Source organism: Musca domestica, unplaced genomic scaffold (assembly GCF_030504385.1).
Source record: "Musca domestica strain aabys unplaced genomic scaffold, Musca_domestica.polishedcontigs.V.1.1 46, whole genome shotgun sequence".
Lineage (NCBI taxonomy): Eukaryota > Metazoa > Arthropoda > Insecta > Diptera > Muscidae > Musca > Musca domestica.
The window spans coordinates 5,599,010-5,618,046 of NW_026712336.1; the positions used below are offsets into that span (position 1 = coordinate 5,599,010).

The following is a 19,037-nucleotide window of genomic DNA, read 5'->3' on the forward strand; positions in this document are numbered from 1 at the left end:
TACGTCTTCGTATAGCCCCCATATAACGGTATCTTTCGATATTCGGCACTTTGTTGATTTTAGCGACACTATTCACCGGAATTGTTTCAAATTTAGTATTTTAAGTTCGAAATGTACACTACAGTCTATGACAGAAACTTGTCCGTGCAGGTCCACGTCATCATATAGCCCCCATATAATGGTACCTCCCAATTTTCGGTATTTTGATGCTTTAAGCGACATTATTCACCAGAAATGTTTCAAGTTTGGTATTTAAAGGTCCACGTTTTGGTATAGCCAACATTTGGCATTTTTTAAATTTTAACAGAATTTTTAACGGATTTAATTTTATTTGACAAGTAACAAATTCGTTCCAAATGGTGAAGGTTATTAAAAGTACAGCCCGTCCGAAATTACAGCTTGTTTACTTGTTTTTTAGAATTATAGGTATATACTTTTTATTATATATTGGCAAACAACAATGCGAGACCTGTTGAGTTCAAAATTGTAAATTGAATTTCTGCAATAAAAAATCTATCGGGTTTTCAAAAAAAAAAAAAAATTCATGTTTCATTTGTCTCGAGTGCCTTCACCAAATTTGATACACTTGCCTCTAGTGTGACGACGTGTTTTCACTTTGAAGCTGGGGTAGGTTCAGCGGGGGCCAGAGTCGTCACAAAAATTTATTTGTTAGGACATAAAGAGAGAGAGAGCGAAGCAAAAATATTTTCTTAAAACGTTATAAATTTATTTCCTTAAATAACACTAACACTACACTAAACACAATAAAATCACGTTCAGAACGTTTTACGAAGAACACTAAATCACAAAGTTCAGTCGAAATGTTAATAAACGGGTAGCAGTGGTGGCAGCTTGGCACAGCGGCGGCCCGATGAATAGGCGAGCGACGAATAGAGTGGCGGCAGCTTGGCACAGCGGCGGCCCGATGAATAGGCGAGCGACGAATAGGGTGGCGGCAGCTTGGCACAGCGGCGGCCCGATGAATAGGCGAGCGACGAATAGTAGTGGCGGCAGCTTGGCACAGCGGCGGCCCGATGAATAGGCGAGCGACGAATAGGGTGGCGGCGGCTTTGGCACAGCGGCGGCCCGATGAATAGGCGAGCGGCGAATAGGGTGGCGGCGGCTTTGGCACAGCGGCGGCCCGATGAATAGGCGAGCGGCGAATAGGGTGGCGGCGGCTTTGGCACAGCGGCGGCCCGATGAATACGTCAGCGGCGAGTAGTAGTGGCGGCAGCTTGGCACAGCGGCGGCCCGATGAATACGCGCACGACGAATCGGGTGGCGGCAGCTTTGGCACAGCAGCAGCCCGATGAGTACGTCAGTCGCCGTCAACGCAGCCCGAAGAATAGGGAGTATTGCTACAGCCCTCACTCGACCCTGCGTTCAGTCGCCGTCAACGCAGCCCGAAGAATAGGGAGTATTGCTACAACCCTCACTTGACCCTGCGTTCAGTCGCCGTCAACGCAGCCCGAAGAATAGGGAGTATTGCTACAACCCTCACTTGACCCTGCGTTCAGTCGCCGTCAACGCAGCCCGAAGAATAGGGAGTATTGCTACAACCCTCACTTGACCCTGCGTTCAGTCGCCGTCAACGCAGCCCGAAGAATAGGGAGTATTGCTACAACCCTCACTTGACCCTGCGTTCAGTCGCCGTCAACGCAGCCCGAAGAATAGGGAGTATTGCTACAACCCTCACTTGACCCTGCGTTCAGTCCAGTCCAGTCACCACAAATAGTCAAGGCTTATTGTTTGGCTTACTAAGACTCAATTCAACCGAGGTTGCGCGCCTTTTCTTCCTCCCAATCACACTTGACTTACCAGCCATCAACAGAAGACTGATCTCGATTGTGTGAAATGCGTCTCCTTTTATACCTTTTTGGCTGGACAACGATTGTTGTTTTCTCATGACAGCAGCTGATCCCAATCTGACAGTTTTGCGTAGTTCCGCCATTTGCCACCAGGGGTTCCAATGTTGTATTTTAAGTATACTTCTTTCTACTAGGGGACCTGTGTGACCGTTAATATTCAAATACATTTAAATTACATGACCCTGAGTAGCTGTTAGTTTAATTCATAACTTAAATATTTTAATTCATTTTCAAACAAAAAATATAATTCATAGTTGATGTATATAACATACGTAAGTAAAAATGGTATTTAAAATAATAATGTACCCCAAAAACGAAAGCATGACTTTTGGGCGTTACATGGCATCTCTTCCTCCCTCTGATTTTTGATTCCTTGATTTGCTTTCTCTATTGCTATTGGGTTTCAATAGCCAGGAAGCCCTAGGGTGTTATGTAACCTTTTATTTCTCCGACATGGGCACTTTGGTTCGACTATATCTCGGTCGAATAGGAAGGTATGTTAGAGACCAATTGCAGAAGTTCGGAGAGATACCTTCACTACCCCGTCTGCTGATATTATTATGCGGTACTGCTTGCCATCTTGTTTAACAATTCGCTTCAGTTTGTGTCCCTTTTTCCAATTGTTTTTAAACTTCTCGATACGGATTTGTAGGTTTTCGGGATAATTTGGCAGTTCGAGAAATGTGTTATCGTTCACGGGATTGTCTGTCGAGGACGATGGCGTTGACTCAGTTGGGATTTCAGTGACTGGCAATTTGATTGTACTTGGTGTGCTATTATTCTCCTTACTGGGTATAAACACTTCATCGATGGAAGGTTGACTGCTACACAATGTTGGCTGATGAGGTGTCATCGTTTGGCTTGTGGATGATGATGAAGACGACGAGGCTGATGAGGATGAGGATGATGATGAAGACGACGAGGCTGATGAGGATGAGGATGACGATCGGGAAGACATCGATGGTGATGACAGTTCGACAACGTGTCCCGGCGTTCCTGGTAATGATTTATCTTCCTTCACGTTGGGGGACCTGTGATCGTCCGATATGACGGCAGCATTGGATTGCGATGGAATTTGTACGTCATCACTATGCAACAGATTTGCTTGTTCGGTTATGTTATATAGCGGTGATGATGGAGGAACACCAACCAGCGTCTGCCATTGGGTCCACCACTCAGAACTAGGATCTTCGGAAACTGTCACAAAACTACTTGCGGTCGATCTGGAGTCTTCTTCTAAATGTGCGCAAGCATGTGAGGATGAAGTAGGAACCTCCTCATGTTTGTGTGAGGTGTTGGATATTGAATGGATATCTTCGGTGTTGATCTCTTCCCCTATCGCGGGTGTGGGTGAGGGCGTACGATGATTATCCGGCGGTGGGTTGGTTATTTCATATATTGGATTTTCCCCGGAGTCGGGGACCAAAAGCTGCACAGTAACTGTTCTCTCATAACAGCGAAATCCGAGATATTTGTATTGGCTATCTTTCTGACGGACAAATCCCAGACCATACCTTTTTGGCGGAGACGAGGAACGTTGATCTTCGTTATCCGACTCATCCAGCGAGGAATTATTCGAGGATAAGGGTGACTGTGCTCGCCGAGTCACTGAGGTTTCTAAGTAACCGTAAAACATACGCCGACATTCTTCATCCATTTCGAAATTTGATTGAGATTCACCCGACTCCTCCATATTGGGCCGAGGAAGAGTTGATGCGTCATCTGAGTCACGACACCATTCTTTACCCGGTGTAACAGGCATTTCTGAGCACCTTGAAGTGGGTGTTGAGAGCACATCGGAAGCCGGCTTAAAGCTATTTGGCGAACCAAAACACGGGGCGTAGGTTGGTGTACGCGGGACGTCACTACTAGGCTGGGTTTCCTCGTTCAAAGAGTCAGTTTCATCGATATCGTCGCTGTTGTTTTCGGTCGTGTTACACTTTTGCTGTGGAACGTCATTCGGGGTTGTGCTGCACATTCGGTAAAATATTTGGTGCTGGGGCGATGAGGATTGACTGCTACCCTTTCTTGGATTGGGCTTACGGTATTGATTTGTTCTCCTCTTTCGGCTGGTACTAGGACCTTCGTCTAAAAATATTGTCCTTCGCCTTTGAGCCTCGACTTGTTCCAGATGAGCTCGAAATTTCTCCTTCGCCCGTTTGAATTTTTTCGTGTTGGGGCTATCTTGCTCCATCGTGATGTTGAAATTTTGAGAATTGCGATGGTCTTTGAAGTATGGGCTTATATTAGGACACTGATTAGTTTGGGTATTGTCAATTTAATGTCTAAAAATAAAATAAGAAATTATAATGAAATGGCATCACATAAACGTAAGTGGAACTACAATCAACATTCTACTTCTATGTCTACAATTTAATTTTGTTCTTCATAAAAAGGCTTAATTTCACTTAAGTGCGCGACGCGGGTGATGTTGTCTTTTCCTCGGACTACAACGATTACTGGAGATTGGAATTTTTGTACGACAAACGGCCCTCCGTATTTGGGCGCTAGTTTGGCGGCGAAATTTTCGACGGCCTTCGACTGAGGATGTAGACGAACTAGAACTTGCTCCCCAATCTTTGGTTTCCAAACTCGTCGTCTAAGGTTGTACTGTCTCCGCTGGTTTTGAGATGCTTTTGCCAAGTTTCGACGCACTATCTTAAATATTTCTTTCAACTCCTGGGCACGGTCTTCTGGTAAGACTATTCTAGCACCAGTTCCTGTTGTGAGCTGATCATATAATGCCTGGGGCAGTCGCGGTTCTCTTCCTTGTGTCAGGTATGCCGGCGAATATCCAGTGGATTCTGATGCACTAGTGTTTATGGCTAACATTATTTCGGGCAGCATATCGTCCCATGTATTATGTTGTTTCGAAACTTGTGCTATCATTGTTTTCACTGTCCGATTTGTCCTTTCAGTAGGGTTCTCTTGCGGGGTGTAAGGAGCCGTAAGTTGATGCTTTATACCCATTTCTGCTAGGAATTTTTCGAATTGGTTGCTAGTGAATTGGGTTCCGTTATCGGTTATCAATATTTTTGGAACCCCATATCTAGAAATAATTCTTTCTCTGCATGCCTTTATTAATCCCTCTGTCGTAGCCTTCCGCAATGGAACCAACTCCGTCCATTTTGAGAATCTATCCATAATAACGAGTAGCATTGAGTTACCGTGCTTAGATCGCGGTAGGGGTCCTACGAAGTCCGCACAAATAGTGGCCCATGGTTCCTCCGGGATTCTTATCAACATTTCCCCTGCTGGTTTCTGTTGGCTGACTTTATATTTTTGGCAACATTCGCACTGCTGGACATAACGTTTGATGTCCTGGAACATACCAGGCCAAAAATATCGGTTCGCCACCTTGTTGCTAGTCTTTCGCACTCCCAAATGACCTCCGGTGACACTGTCATGATTTTCTCTAAGGACCTGAATCCTTGATCCGGTGGGCACACACAGCTTCCATGGTGTGCAATCTTCATCGTTTATTTGCTTGGGAAAATGTCGATAAACATTTCCCTCAATGATTGTATAGTCTGGATACTTCTTCGGATTCTTGGTTATGGTTTCCTTCAACTTTTCTAGCCATGGGCACGGACTGGTGTCATATTTTACTGTGGCTAGGTCTACCGTTTCCAAAGGTGTTCTCGAAAGCGCATCTGCCACAACGTTCTGTTTTCCTCTACGGTATCTGATCAAAAATTATATTGCTGTAGCTCGAGAGCCCAACGTGCGAGTCGACCTGTAGGGCTTTCAATAGAATTTAACCATTTTAGGGCCAAATGATCGGTAATAACTATAAACTGGTAACCCTCTAAATAGGGTCTCATGTGTCTGATGCCCCACAGTATGGCTAGACATTCCCTTTCAGTCGCTGAGTAGTTCTTTTCAGCCTGTTTTAAATGTCTGCTGGCGTAGGCTATGACACGTTCCACGTTATCTAACTCCTGTGTTAGAACTGCTCCAAGGCCATAGTTGCTGGCATCAGTTTGCAATATGAACGTCTTTGTGAAATCCGGACAAGCCAGAACGGGGGCTTCAGTTAACTTTGCTTTTAGGTCTGAGAATGCTTCTTGTTGTTCGGGACCCCATTTCCAATGTTTTCCCTTTTTAAGAAGACTAGTCAATGGTTGTGAAATTGTTGCAAACTGTGGGACAAATCTTCGGTACCAAGATGCTACTCCAAGAAATCTTCGTACCTCCTTTACCGATGTTGGAGGTTTCATTTCCACTATTGCGGCAACTTTATCTGGATCCGTCTTTATTCCCTCGCTACTCACAACATGGCCTAAATACTTCGTTTCTTTTCTGAAAAATTCGCATTTCTCAATGTTTATTCTCAGGTTAGCTGATCGCAATCTTCTGAACACTTCTCTCAAGTTCCGCAAGTGTTCCTCAAACGTTTTTCCAATGACGATGATATCGTCAAGGTATGCAAAAGCGTGGGGGTCCATTTCAGGCCCAATCACACTATCTAATGCCCGTTGGAAGGTTGCCGGTGCTGAATGCAAACCGAAAGGCATCACTTTCCACTGATATAGACCTTTACCAGCTACCGCAAAGGCCGTGTATTTTCTGCTCTCCTTCGCCATAGGTATTTGCCAATATCCGTCTTTAAGGTCCAGGCTACTCACGTATTTGGCATCCCGTAGTCGATTCAGTATTGTGTCGATGCGGGGTAAAGGGTAGGCATCTGGAACAGAACGTTTATTCAATTGGCGAAAATCCATACAAGTTCTCCAATTCCCATTTTTCTTTCTGACTAATGTGATGGGGAAACAGTATGGGCTTGTAGACGGCTCTATACATCCTCGTTCTTCGAGCTTTCTCACTTCGGCATTAATCACGGCTTGCATTGCAGGATTTCGCGGAGCATATCTTAATTTAATGGGTCGATCGTCGGTCATTACAATCTTATGTTCAGCTATTGACGATAGGCCATTTAATTGTTGGAACTTAGGGAGTTCCTGTGCCAGAAAATTTTCAACGATCTCACATTGCGTTTTACTCAATTCATCGTTTAAGAATTTAGGTCTGGGGGATACATTATTCGTAGCTGTCATTGTATCTATTACCTCTTTTGATGGGGTTTCCTCTCCTATAGCCACGGTACAATGCTCCGTTGAGGTGGTTGGCTTACTTAATTTGACACTTATACCGGCGCAGTGAATGGTCGTGTGGAACTGTTTTAGAAATTCCAATCCCAATATGATGTTTTCCTTGAATTGCGGCATGATGAGAAATGTAACATCTGAGCTTTGGTTTCCAAATGTAACAGGTAACACTGTTGATCTTGTGATGTTCACCGTGGTGCCGTCTGCGAGGATAACATTTGCCTCATGCCGTGAATAAGTAAACCTTTTCTTGATTTTTTCCGCAAATTCTCTTTTTATAAAACAGCTAGTGGCACCAGTGTCGACAGTTGCTTTAATAGCTTTCCCCTCTATTAAGACAGTTGCAGTAAGGCGATATTCTTCACATTGCAATGATGTAACATTCTGGTTACTCTTCTTTGCCGGGGGTTCATCCTGCTGCGTTTCTGGATTGGATGAGCTTTCGTTTAGCACTTGGTCACCTTGATTGGTGCAATACAGGTTATTTCTAGAGTTGTCCGCACGTCGATTATAGTTTTGTTGATTTCGAGGCTGTTCCGACCGAGAATTATTTGGTATGCTTTCGAGTTCGTCTGCCAAGGAGATCAATTCCGAAAGTGTGGTAAAGTCTTTACGGCGAATGTACCATTGATAATCCGAATGCGCGTTTCTAAAAATTCGTTCCAATTTTTGTTCTTCGGTCATATTGGTGTGCTGCATAAGATGCTGTATAGAGAGTACATATTCCTTAAACGGCTCCTTATTACGCTGTATCCTTCTCCTAATTTCATCCTCCAATTTCTCAAAGTATCTCGGTGGCAAAAAGAATTTCAGAAAATCACTCTTAAATTCGTTCCAGGTAGTCCAGTGTCGGTTGTTGTTCCTTAGCCAGATTAAAGCTTTACCTCGTAACAACTCTGGCATTACTTTAATTATTTGATTCACTTCCACGATGTACATTTCAGCCATTTCTTCTACACGTTCTACGAATCCAATAGGGTCCATTCCATTTTCAAAAGTAATATTCCATTTTCGGATTTGGTCGAGAATTACGAGTAACGACGAATTATTGGATGGCTTGGGCGGAGAATCTTTTTGAAATCCATATTCGGGGTTTGTTGGCGACATCTTCTGTACTTTTTGATCGTTTGTTACCCCTGTGCTTGACTCTCCATGTGACCTTTCCGCGGAAATGTGGGGAAGGGCGTACTCTGTTTTTATTGGGGATAATACTATTGCTTCTGCTCCACACGGTGTTACGGTTATAAGGGGTTGTTTTGTGACGGCTCGCAATGTCGGCGATTTGGTCGGACTGGTACTTTCATGTTTGTTCTGCAACTCTATAAGCCGTCTGTATACATCGGCTTCATGGTCGTTGTGGAGAAATTTAGCCCATCTTTTTCGGAGATCGTCCACTTTTCCAACTGGATCAAGATTGAATTCAGTAAGATATGTTACCAAGTCTTCTTGCTTTAGCATATAGGCCCAGGAGACCTTCAACATTGTCTTTTCGTTTGACATTTTTTTTTTTTTTTTTTTTTTTTTTTTTTTTTTTTTTTTTTTAAACTGTTTTTTTTTTTTCACTGGGTTTTCATCTGTATTTGTCTAATTATTGTTCACTCATTTATTTATTCTTTCTCTCTTTTATAGTCCCTGCTCGGGCGCCATTGTGACGACGTGTTTTCACTTTGAAGCTGGGGTAGGTTCAGCGGGGGCCAGAGTCGTCACAAAAATTTATTTGTTAGGACATAAAGAGAGAGAGAGCGAAGCAAAAATATTTTCTTAAAACGTTATAAATTTATTTCCTTAAATAACACTAACACTACACTAAACACAATAAAATCACGTTCAGAACGTTTTACGAAGAACACTAAATCACAAAGTTCAGTCGAAATGTTAATAAACGGGTAGCAGTGGTGGCAGCTTGGCACAGCGGCGGCCCGATGAATAGGCGAGCGACGAATAGAGTGGCGGCAGCTTGGCACAGCGGCGGCCCGATGAATAGGCGAGCGACGAATAGGGTGGCGGCAGCTTGGCACAGCGGCGGCCCGATGAATAGGCGAGCGACGAATAGTAGTGGCGGCAGCTTGGCACAGCGGCGGCCCGATGAATAGGCGAGCGACGAATAGGGTGGCGGCGGCTTTGGCACAGCGGCGGCCCGATGAATAGGCGAGCGGCGAATAGGGTGGCGGCGGCTTTGGCACAGCGGCGGCCCGATGAATAGGCGAGCGGCGAATAGGGTGGCGGCGGCTTTGGCACAGCGGCGGCCCGATGAATACGTCAGCGGCGAGTAGTAGTGGCGGCAGCTTGGCACAGCGGCGGCCCGATGAATACGCGCACGACGAATCGGGTGGCGGCAGCTTTGGCACAGCAGCAGCCCGATGAGTACGTCAGTCGCCGTCAACGCAGCCCGAAGAATAGGGAGTATTGCTACAGCCCTCACTCGACCCTGCGTTCAGTCGCCGTCAACGCAGCCCGAAGAATAGGGAGTATTGCTACAACCCTCACTTGACCCTGCGTTCAGTCGCCGTCAACGCAGCCCGAAGAATAGGGAGTATTGCTACAACCCTCACTTGACCCTGCGTTCAGTCGCCGTCAACGCAGCCCGAAGAATAGGGAGTATTGCTACAACCCTCACTTGACCCTGCGTTCAGTCGCCGTCAACGCAGCCCGAAGAATAGGGAGTATTGCTACAACCCTCACTTGACCCTGCGTTCAGTCGCCGTCAACGCAGCCCGAAGAATAGGGAGTATTGCTACAACCCTCACTTGACCCTGCGTTCAGTCCAGTCCAGTCACCACAAATAGTCAAGGCTTATTGTTTGGCTTACTAAGACTCAATTCAACCGAGGTTGCGCGCCTTTTCTTCCTCCCAATCACACTTGACTTACCAGCCATCAACAGAAGACTGATCTCGATTGTGTGAAATGCGTCTCCTTTTATACCTTTTTGGCTGGACAACGATTGTTGTTTTCTCATGACAGCAGCTGATCCCAATCTGACAGTTTTGCGTAGTTCCGCCATTTGCCACCAGGGGTTCCAATGTTGTATTTTAAGTATACTTCTTTCTACTAGGGGACCTGTGTGACCGTTAATATTCAAATACATTTAAATTACATGACCCTGAGTAGCTGTTAGTTTAATTCATAACTTAAATATTTTAATTCATTTTCAAACAAAAAATATAATTCATAGTTGATGTATATAACATACGTAAGTAAAAATGGTATTTAAAATAATAATGTACCCCAAAAACGAAAGCATGACTTTTGGGCGTTACACTAGGCAGAATTAGGTCGTATGTGGCAAAATCTACTGTGTTTTAAAAAAAAAAATATTTTTTAAAAATCCACGTTTTATTGATTCTTTAAAAATCCAAGTTCTGGGCCTAAAAAAATATTTTTTAAAAATCCACGTTTTATTGATTTTATAAAAATCCAAGTTCTGGGCCTTAAAAAATTATTTTTAAAAAATCCACGTTTTATTGATTCTTTAAAAATTCAAGTTCTGGGCCTTACAAAATTATTTTTTAAAAATCCACGTTTTATTGATTCTTTAAAAATCAAAGTTCTGGGCCCTAAAAATTTATTTTTTATTTAAACCACATTTTATTTATTCGCTAAAAATCCACGTTCTGATCCTTAAAAATATTTTCTTTAAAAATCCACGTTTTATTAATTCTTTAAAAATCCAAGTTCTGGGCCTTAAAAAATTATTTTTTAAAAATCCACGCTTTATTGATTCTTTAAAAATCCAAGTTCTGGACCTTAAAAAATTATTTTTTAAAAATCCACGTTTTATTGATTCGTTAAAAATCCAAGTTCTGGGCCTTAAAAATTATTTTTTAAAAATCCACGCTTTATTGATTCTTTAAAAATCCAAGTTCTGAGTCTTACAAAATTATTTTTTTAGAAATCCACGTTTTATTGATTCTTTAAAAATCCGAGTTCAGGGCCTTACAAAATTATTTTTTAAAAATCCACGTTTTATTGATTCTTTAAAGATCCAAGTTCTGGACCCTACTAAATCCACTTTCCGATCCTTAAAAATATTTTCCTTAAAAATCCACGTTCTGATCCTTAAAAATTTTTTTTCTTTAAAAATCCACGTTTTGGGCCTTAAAAAATTATTTTTTGTTGAAAATCCACGTTCTGACCCTTAAAAGAATTTTTTTCTTTAAAAATCCACGTTTTGGGCCTTAATTTTTTTTTTTTTTTTTAAAAAAATCCAAGTTCTAGGCCTTAAAAAATTATTTTTCAAAAATCCACGTTCTGGGCTTAAAAAAATATTTTTTAAAAATCCACGTTCTGGGCCTTAAAAAATTATTTATCAAAAATCCACGTTCTGGGCTTAAAAAAATATTTTTTTTTAAAAATCCACGTTCTGGGCCTTAAAAAAATATTTTTAAAAAATCTACGTTCTGGGCCTTAAAAGATATTTTTTAAAAATCCACTTTCTGGACCTTAAAAAATATTCTGGCTCTTAAAAAATATTCTTTTAAAATCTACGTTCTGGCCCTTAAAAAATATTCTTTAAAAAATCCGCGCTCTGTGCCTTAAAAAAATATTCTTTAATTCACGTTCTGGGCCTTGAAAAATTATTATTTAAAAATCCACGTTTTGAGTCTTAAAAATTATTATTCAAATATACACGTTCTGGGCTTTAACAATATTTTTTTAAAATCACGTTTTATTTATTCTTTAAAAAATATTTTTTTAAAACCACGTTTTAAATCTACGTTCTGATCCCTAAAAAATTACTTTTTGAAAATCCACGTTCAAGTTAAAAATATCAATCGGGTTTGCCGAGAGATGTATACCTTCAGTTAATGTTCAATTATTTAAATATATTTTGACTTCTGTTATGTGGGTTCCAAAAGAATGGGTCAATATTGTCAATTTCGTGTCGGACCTAAATAAATATGATATAAATATGACGTGTCAGTTTCAGATTATAGATAGATTATACATCCTTCGAAAGCTTATTTATTTCACATCCATATATAATTTTGCAAGGTACTGTTATTGTCCGGAAACAGACTGGAATTTATAATATTCTGGGCCTCGAATTGCTATTTCTTAAAAATTGCAGAGAAAATATTGGGAGGACCCCAAAACTCTTTATTTCAAGTTATCCTTAAATTTTTTTAGCCCATCCGTTGAGCAAAACCAATGCTAGCAATAAATTTCCATATGCAAATTTGTTTGTTAGTGTTGTTGTATCAAAACTGGAAAATGTTTTATTACATTCCTTTGCAATATTTATAGGCAAATGCTGGTTAGGTATATTCAAATACTAGTTGAGCTTTTTCAGCCTTTTGTTTCTGATTTGAATTATGGCCATGTTTAGCAATAATATTTTTTCAGCCTTTTGTTGTTTCCTATTCCTTTTGCCTTTTTTGCATACCGATTTTACCGAATCTCTTGTTGATTTTCTGCTGTCACTGGTGTGGAGTCCATCCCATTTCACCGAGAAATTATGTCATAACATTTGTCCCCATTTGTTTTCTCGTTCAAAAAATGCAACGATGCTAGAAAAGCAAACAGAGAAGCTGTGGCAACCTCCACGGAACGAATGCTGTTGTGATGTTGCGAACTTTTCGACTGTGGCCCCCAAAAAGAAATACAAATAAATGATTTGCATAGGAACAACAAAAACAATCAATCAATCAAAACAGTGACATTGTAATAATTTTCCATGCTCACCAGGAGCAACAGCAGCTGGATGGAACGCCAGCATTGATGCATTTTTCAATAGAGTAACGAATTGATGGCAAAACATTTCCTACCCAGGAAAAAATTAACATATTTTTGTTATTGTGTTTTTGTTTTCTAGCATCCTTTGCCTCAACGTTTTTGAATTTCATCAAAAAAGGCTACAGAAATCTATGTTGCCGCACTGTATGTACAAGTGCTGCAACCCGCACGCCCTTCCACTTACCACGAACTCTGTAGAATTTTTGGTTATAAAGAACAATATTTTCCCCCAGTGCCCACCAAAAACTGGCCTCTAGCTGGACCAAGGCAAAAGCAACAAATGTTGCAATCTATTTTCCTTAGAGGCTGTTGTTGTTGCTACCACATCCACCAACATCCCTGTTGCACCACACACACAGCAACACTCACATTCAAATAGTTTCCACAAATATTATTAATAAATTCAATTCTCATTGCTGATGTTGCTTGCATCTATTGCCAAATGCCTACCCCCCTTCCCTTGCCATTCTGAACGGGCTTTTAGGCTCCAGTTGCCATCTCGTTGTTGTTGCTGCTGATACGGCTGGTTATGCAATAAACATTGATTCGTTGTCATTGCATACCGACTAAAATACTGCCGAAACATCTGTTATTGTGGTCAACGTTCTGGAAATTGCTCTGCTGTGTGATGTTGCAACAATTTGTTATTTTTGTTGATTTTTGTTTCGGTTGCTGATGCTGTTGGGCCTGGTGCGGCCAATGAATTGTTTTTATTCTCTAAAGAATAGAATATTGTAGTTTTAAGGGCATTTAAAGGTAATGGGGTGTCCTGGAAGGAAGAAATGGCAAATAAGGACAGATATTCTCCTTTTGAGAGGGTAAGAAAATGGTTCAAAGTGATTGCGAATTTGACCCAAAAGTTTTTCTAATTTTGTACGAATAGTAGAAACAAGGGGCATGGTTTCTCCTTAAAAAAAGGATTTTCCCAATGAAAATAACACTGCGCTATACAAAAACCAGTAAAGAAAGTCTTAAAGCCGGGCGGGGCCGACTTTATGATACCCTACACCACTTTGCTAATTCAGTAGAGCTCCAATAACAATACACGCTATGATTATAATTTAAAGTTCAAAGGACTGAAAATGCCGAAGCATTTGTATCTTTTAAATTCGGACTTGTATTACCCTTTTGGTCCACTATTAACTTGAAATCGGATAATGATATACATCGTATATATGCAAATCGGAACCGATCTCGATAAAATTTGGCAAAGATATTTCTGAGCTTCATTTGATATATTTCCCTGAATATCGTCGTTACAGAGTGCATATTACAGCTGTTGGTAACAAATTTAACAAATCGGATGAAGAGTTTATATGGGAGCTATAGCTATATCTGAACCGATCTTCACCAAATTTGACATACTCGCTTCTAGACTCAAGTGCCGAATTCCATCCCATTTGGACAAATATTAGACGTTTAGTGCACAATAAAAGGTAAATCGGACGAAGTTATATATGGGAGCTACATCCAAATCTGAACCGATTTCGATAAAATTTAGCAAATGTATTTCTGAGTTGTATTTGATATATTTCCCAAAATATTGTTATTACAGAGTGCATATTACGGCTGCGGAGGACAAAAATAACAAATCGGATGAACAATATATATGGGAGCTATAGGTATATCTGAACCGATTTCGATAAAATTTGGCATACTTATTTTCAGGTCCAACCTGATCGTACGTGCAAAATTCCATACCATTCGGCCTGATATTACACGTTTGGTGCACAATAAAAGGCAAATCGGACGAAGATATATATGGGGGCTATATCTAAATTTTGACCGATTATCTACAATTTCAATAGGGTTCGTCCTTGGGCCAAACAAATGATTTGTGCAAAATTTCATCTGGATAGGACAATAAATGCGAACTGTACTTTGTTTACAAAAATACATGGACAGACGGACAGACGGACGGACGGACATGCATAAATCGACTCAGAATGTGATTCTATGCAGATCATCAAAAGGAACTATGGGTCTATCTCGTTTCCTTTTGCCTGTTACAAACAAATGCACAAAGACATAATACCCTGACCACCTTGTGGTGTAGGGTATAATTATAACACGGAAAAATCAGCAGATCATGAGAGTAGAGCTAAAAACGAAGGCTCGGATATCGCCGTATTAAAAGTTTACATCGCAATGTAACCAAAAAGAGGGGGTAAATTTCATAGCCATATAGTAAATGTTGCTAAATATATCTCAAACTATAGGGTTCCCTTTGTATGTGGTCAGAATTACATAAATGCCTTAACAAAGCTTGGCCTAATATCCCTAGACTTATTTTTGTGTGTTGACCTACTAACGAGCATGAGCCCATCTTAAAATTGTTGATTCGTTGCAGCAGTTGGTGTTTGTTTCCGTTTGTAATACCACGAAATATACATTTGAGGCCCTACAAACTATATCTTCTTGATCAGCATAAAATTCTATGTCAATAAAGCGATGTCCATCCGTCTGTGGAAATCACTCCAGCATCCGATCGAATTGAAGTGGATTGATAACATTTTACTCAAATGTGTTTGGTCTGCAGGACTTTTGGTATTGAAAATCGGCTATATAGGTCCACGTTTAGGTATAGCCCCCATATAACGGTACCTCCCTCTATTCGGTTTTTCATGATTTTAGCTACTTTATTTACTGGAATTGTTTCAATTTTCGTAACTGCACTTTTTAAGAGGTACTACCGCCTGTCACATAAAATTGTCTATGCAGGTCCATGACTTCATATATCGGTACCTCTCTATATTCGGTATTCTATATTCGGTATTATTATATTCGGTATATATTATATTCGGTATTATTCAAAGGAAATGTTTCAAATTTCGTATTTGAATTTCCTTCGTATCTTCCATATAAAATCCCTTTATTCGGTATTTTGATTATATAAGCGACGTTATTGGCAGGAATAATGCGTATGCAGGTCCAAGTCTTTGTATAGAACGGTACCTCCTGATATTCCGTATTTTGATAAAATTTGGGGCAATATTCAAGGGAATTGCTTCATAATTCGTAGTTGAAGTTTGTAATGGGTTCTTTAACCTATGACGGAAAATTGTCTATAAAGGGTCATGTCAAAGACATGACCATTTTAGGTCTTTGCTCATATTTTCGTATAGCCCCCATGTAACGATACCTCCCAATATTCGGTATTTTGGTGATTTTAGCGACATTTTTAATCGGAATTGTTCCATTGCATTTGAAGTTCCTAACAGGTACTACCATCTAGGACTGCAAATTGCTCACGCAGGCCCATGTCTTCTTATAGCCCCTACTATAACGGTATCTCCCAATATTCTGCATTTTGATGATTGTGTCAATATTTTAATGGAATTTTCTGAAAATCCACACAAGGAGTTTCTTCTGAATAAATTTCAGGATATCCTCCCCTTCACAAAATACCAAATTTAGTAATACTTAGTACTTTTCTAGCAATTGTGCTACACATTTCCAAAACCACGTCCATATCTTCACCACAAGTACCAACAGTGGCAAATTTTCAAGGTCCCAGTTCCAATCCTTCACTCAATACCAAATTAGGTACAAATAAGTACTTTTCGTACAATTGTAGTACACATTTCCAAAGCCACCTCCATATCTCAATTCCTGATACCAACAGAGGCCTCAATATCTAACTCCAGCCCTGTCCCTGCTCCGTATACCAAATTCAGTGATTTCGTACAAACATAGCACGCATTTCAAAATCTCATACACATATTCACTCAGTAATCTAAATATCAAATTTCATCATGTCATCTCTAACCCTACAGCAAAAATACAAATACCTCTCAGTCCTTTTCCATATGTATAGGCAACACATGAACAACGACCCTAATACTAAGTTTTAGACTTCATGCAATATCTGTTCAACCCAACACCAAATTGTACTATTTAGTACTTTCCGCGCAATTTTAGTACACATTTTCAGCTTTATTCCTTCACCCAAACCCATATATAGTACCATTCAGTACTTTTCGTTCAATTATAGTACACATTTCCGAAACCCTCTCCGTATGTCCAGGCTACCCTAATACCAAATTTCAGATTTAAAGCAATATCTGTTCACCCAGAACCAAATTGTACTGAATCTAGCACTATTTAGTACTTCTCGTGCACTTATAGTAACAATTTCTAAAACCCCCTCTTAATCACAAACCAACCACCAACAGGGGCCCAATAAATGATTTAAAAATTATACCTCCATTCGTTCGCTCTTAACCAAATTTAGTACCATTTAGTACATTTTTCCAAAACCACCTTCATATAACCAACTTACTTTTCAACCTTGATTTTCATACTAAATTAAATGTTTTTAGCTCTATCCGTTAACATAATATTAAATGGTACCATTTGTTAGAACTTTTCGTAAACTTAAACTTCGAATTTCCAAAAACCATTTGGTGCATCTATCCTGCAGTAATTCTCGTTCCAAAAATTCGTAGTTCTAGCTCAACCAGTTTTTCCAATACCAATTATTCTATTTTAAATACATTTCGTACCTTTTTTAGCCTACACCACATGGAGGAGGAAACGATATAGACCCATAGTTACTTTTGAGGATCTTTATAGAATCACTTTTTGAATTGATTTATGTATGTCACTCTGTCCATGCATATTTGTAAGCAAAATGCAGGTCGCATTTATTATCCGATTGGAATAAAATTTTCCAAACAATAATTGTTTGGCCCAAGGACGAACCCTATTGAAATTGGTGAAAATCGGTCCAAATTTAGATATAACTCCCATATATATCTTCATCCGATTTTATGTTTCTTTTGCATCCAATGGCTAATATCAGTTCAAACGGTGTGAATTTTGCTACCGACCGAATTCGGCCTACAAGCATGTGCTTAAAAATTGGTGAAAATCAATTGAGATATAGCTATAGCTAGATTTGGATATAGCTTCCCTATATATCTCCGTCCGATTTTAGGTTTCTTGTGCACCAAATTATCCATCAGCCCAAAGTGAGTGAAAAGTTTCACTTCCGAGCGAATTCATTCTAGAAGTTGACATTTACAATTTGGTGAAAATCGGTTCAGATATAGCTCTAGCTCCGTATATATGTTTCATCTGATGTGGAGTTTAAGTCCCTCAGCTTCCTAACCACAACATGATATTTGGTACCAGATATCAAGTACAGCCCATAAATAGTTGTTTTAAATTTTATCGAAATGGGTTCAGATTCGGATATAGCTCCCATATATAACTTCAAGCGATTTCGGGTTAATTGTGCACCAAATGACCAATATCAGCCCAAACAGCCTGAAGTTTGGCACATTCGGCCAAGTCTAGCCTAGAAGCCAATCATCAAAAATCGGTTCAGATATAGCCAGCTATTTTCAATTTTATAAAGATCGGTTCAGATTTGGATATAGCTCCCATATCATTATCCGATTTCAGGTTTATTGTGAACCAAATGGCTAATATTGGCAAATTTGCTCCCATAGATACGTTAGTGTTTAAATCTTCAACTTTCGGAATATGCACTCTATCATAGTCATATTTTGTACCAGATACCTCATACAGCTCAGAAATGCCCAATAAACCTTTCTTTTACGAGAGCTCTATTAAATATGCATAGTGGTGTAGTGCATCATGTACTCGGCCCAGCCTGACTTTTGAGCTTTCTTTACTAGTTATTACTAAACTCAGCCTTGTCACACGCACCAGGAATTTAAAGATTCTAGCTTCAGCCCTTTTCTGGTCGTTGATTCTCGTTCAGTTAGTCAGTTGTTTTACTGCTCTTTTATATATACAGATATTTCAGGACACCCTATTATTCATGTACACATGCATATGAGACCATTTTGTACATTTTGTTTGAGATAGATTTTTGGACGATTGTGTTAAGGACTTTGATAAATAATATACAGATTTGTCATAAATTCTTGTGGAACAAAATAAAATTCAAAATATTATGTTGTCGGTATGATGTCCATCATAATCATGAAAGACAACACAATTTCAATATCAGAAAAATTGTAAATATTTTACAAATTTTTTTGAAAATTTAGAAATTAATCTTACTCTCTATTAATTTCTAAATTTTCAAAAAAGTTTGTAAAATATTTACAATTTTTCTGATATTGATAAAACGAAGTCATTGGTGTAAAAAAATATCAAAGGTTAAAGAAATGCATTTTTTTGAATTATTTACATGACGACACAGTTTATTTCCTGTTCAACATTTTTGTGCCATGATCTGGGTTGTAGCATTCGGTTAGAAGACTAAAACCCTAAAAGGGTTTTGTGTTCTTAAGTCAAAATTTGGTCAAGGGACCTTTTTTATACCCATCTACCAAAATTACCTAACTTTTG

General features: G+C 39.7%; 1 protein-coding gene across 3 annotated transcripts; it reads right to left on the minus strand.

The window, feature by feature from the left end:
* Window positions 1–1,180: 1,180 nt before the first annotated feature.
* On the minus strand, window positions 1,181–10,213 carry LOC131804550 (uncharacterized protein DDB_G0271670-like). Of its 3 annotated transcripts, none has more exons than XR_009343167.1 (2): window positions 2,141–4,488; window positions 1,181–2,007 (listed from the first exon to the last, which is right to left on the minus strand). XR_009343167.1 is itself a non-coding variant. In XM_059127579.1 (2 exons), the coding sequence occupies exon 2, from the start codon at window positions 4,060–4,062 to the stop codon at window positions 2,368–2,370; it is 1,695 nt and encodes a 564-aa protein (XP_058983562.1). In that variant the 5' UTR covers window positions 4,063–4,153; window positions 9,786–10,213; the 3' UTR covers window positions 2,066–2,367. The 3 variants fall into 3 exon arrangements, 2 of the variants coding, with proteins under 2 accessions (XP_058983562.1, XP_058983561.1); XM_059127579.1 differs by lacking the exon at window positions 1,181–2,007 and adding an exon at window positions 9,786–10,213 and having other exon boundaries at window positions 2,066–4,153; XM_059127578.1 differs by lacking the exon at window positions 1,181–2,007 and adding an exon at window positions 6,938–7,061 and having other exon boundaries at window positions 2,066–4,153.
* Window positions 10,214–19,037: the final 8,824 nt, after the last annotated feature.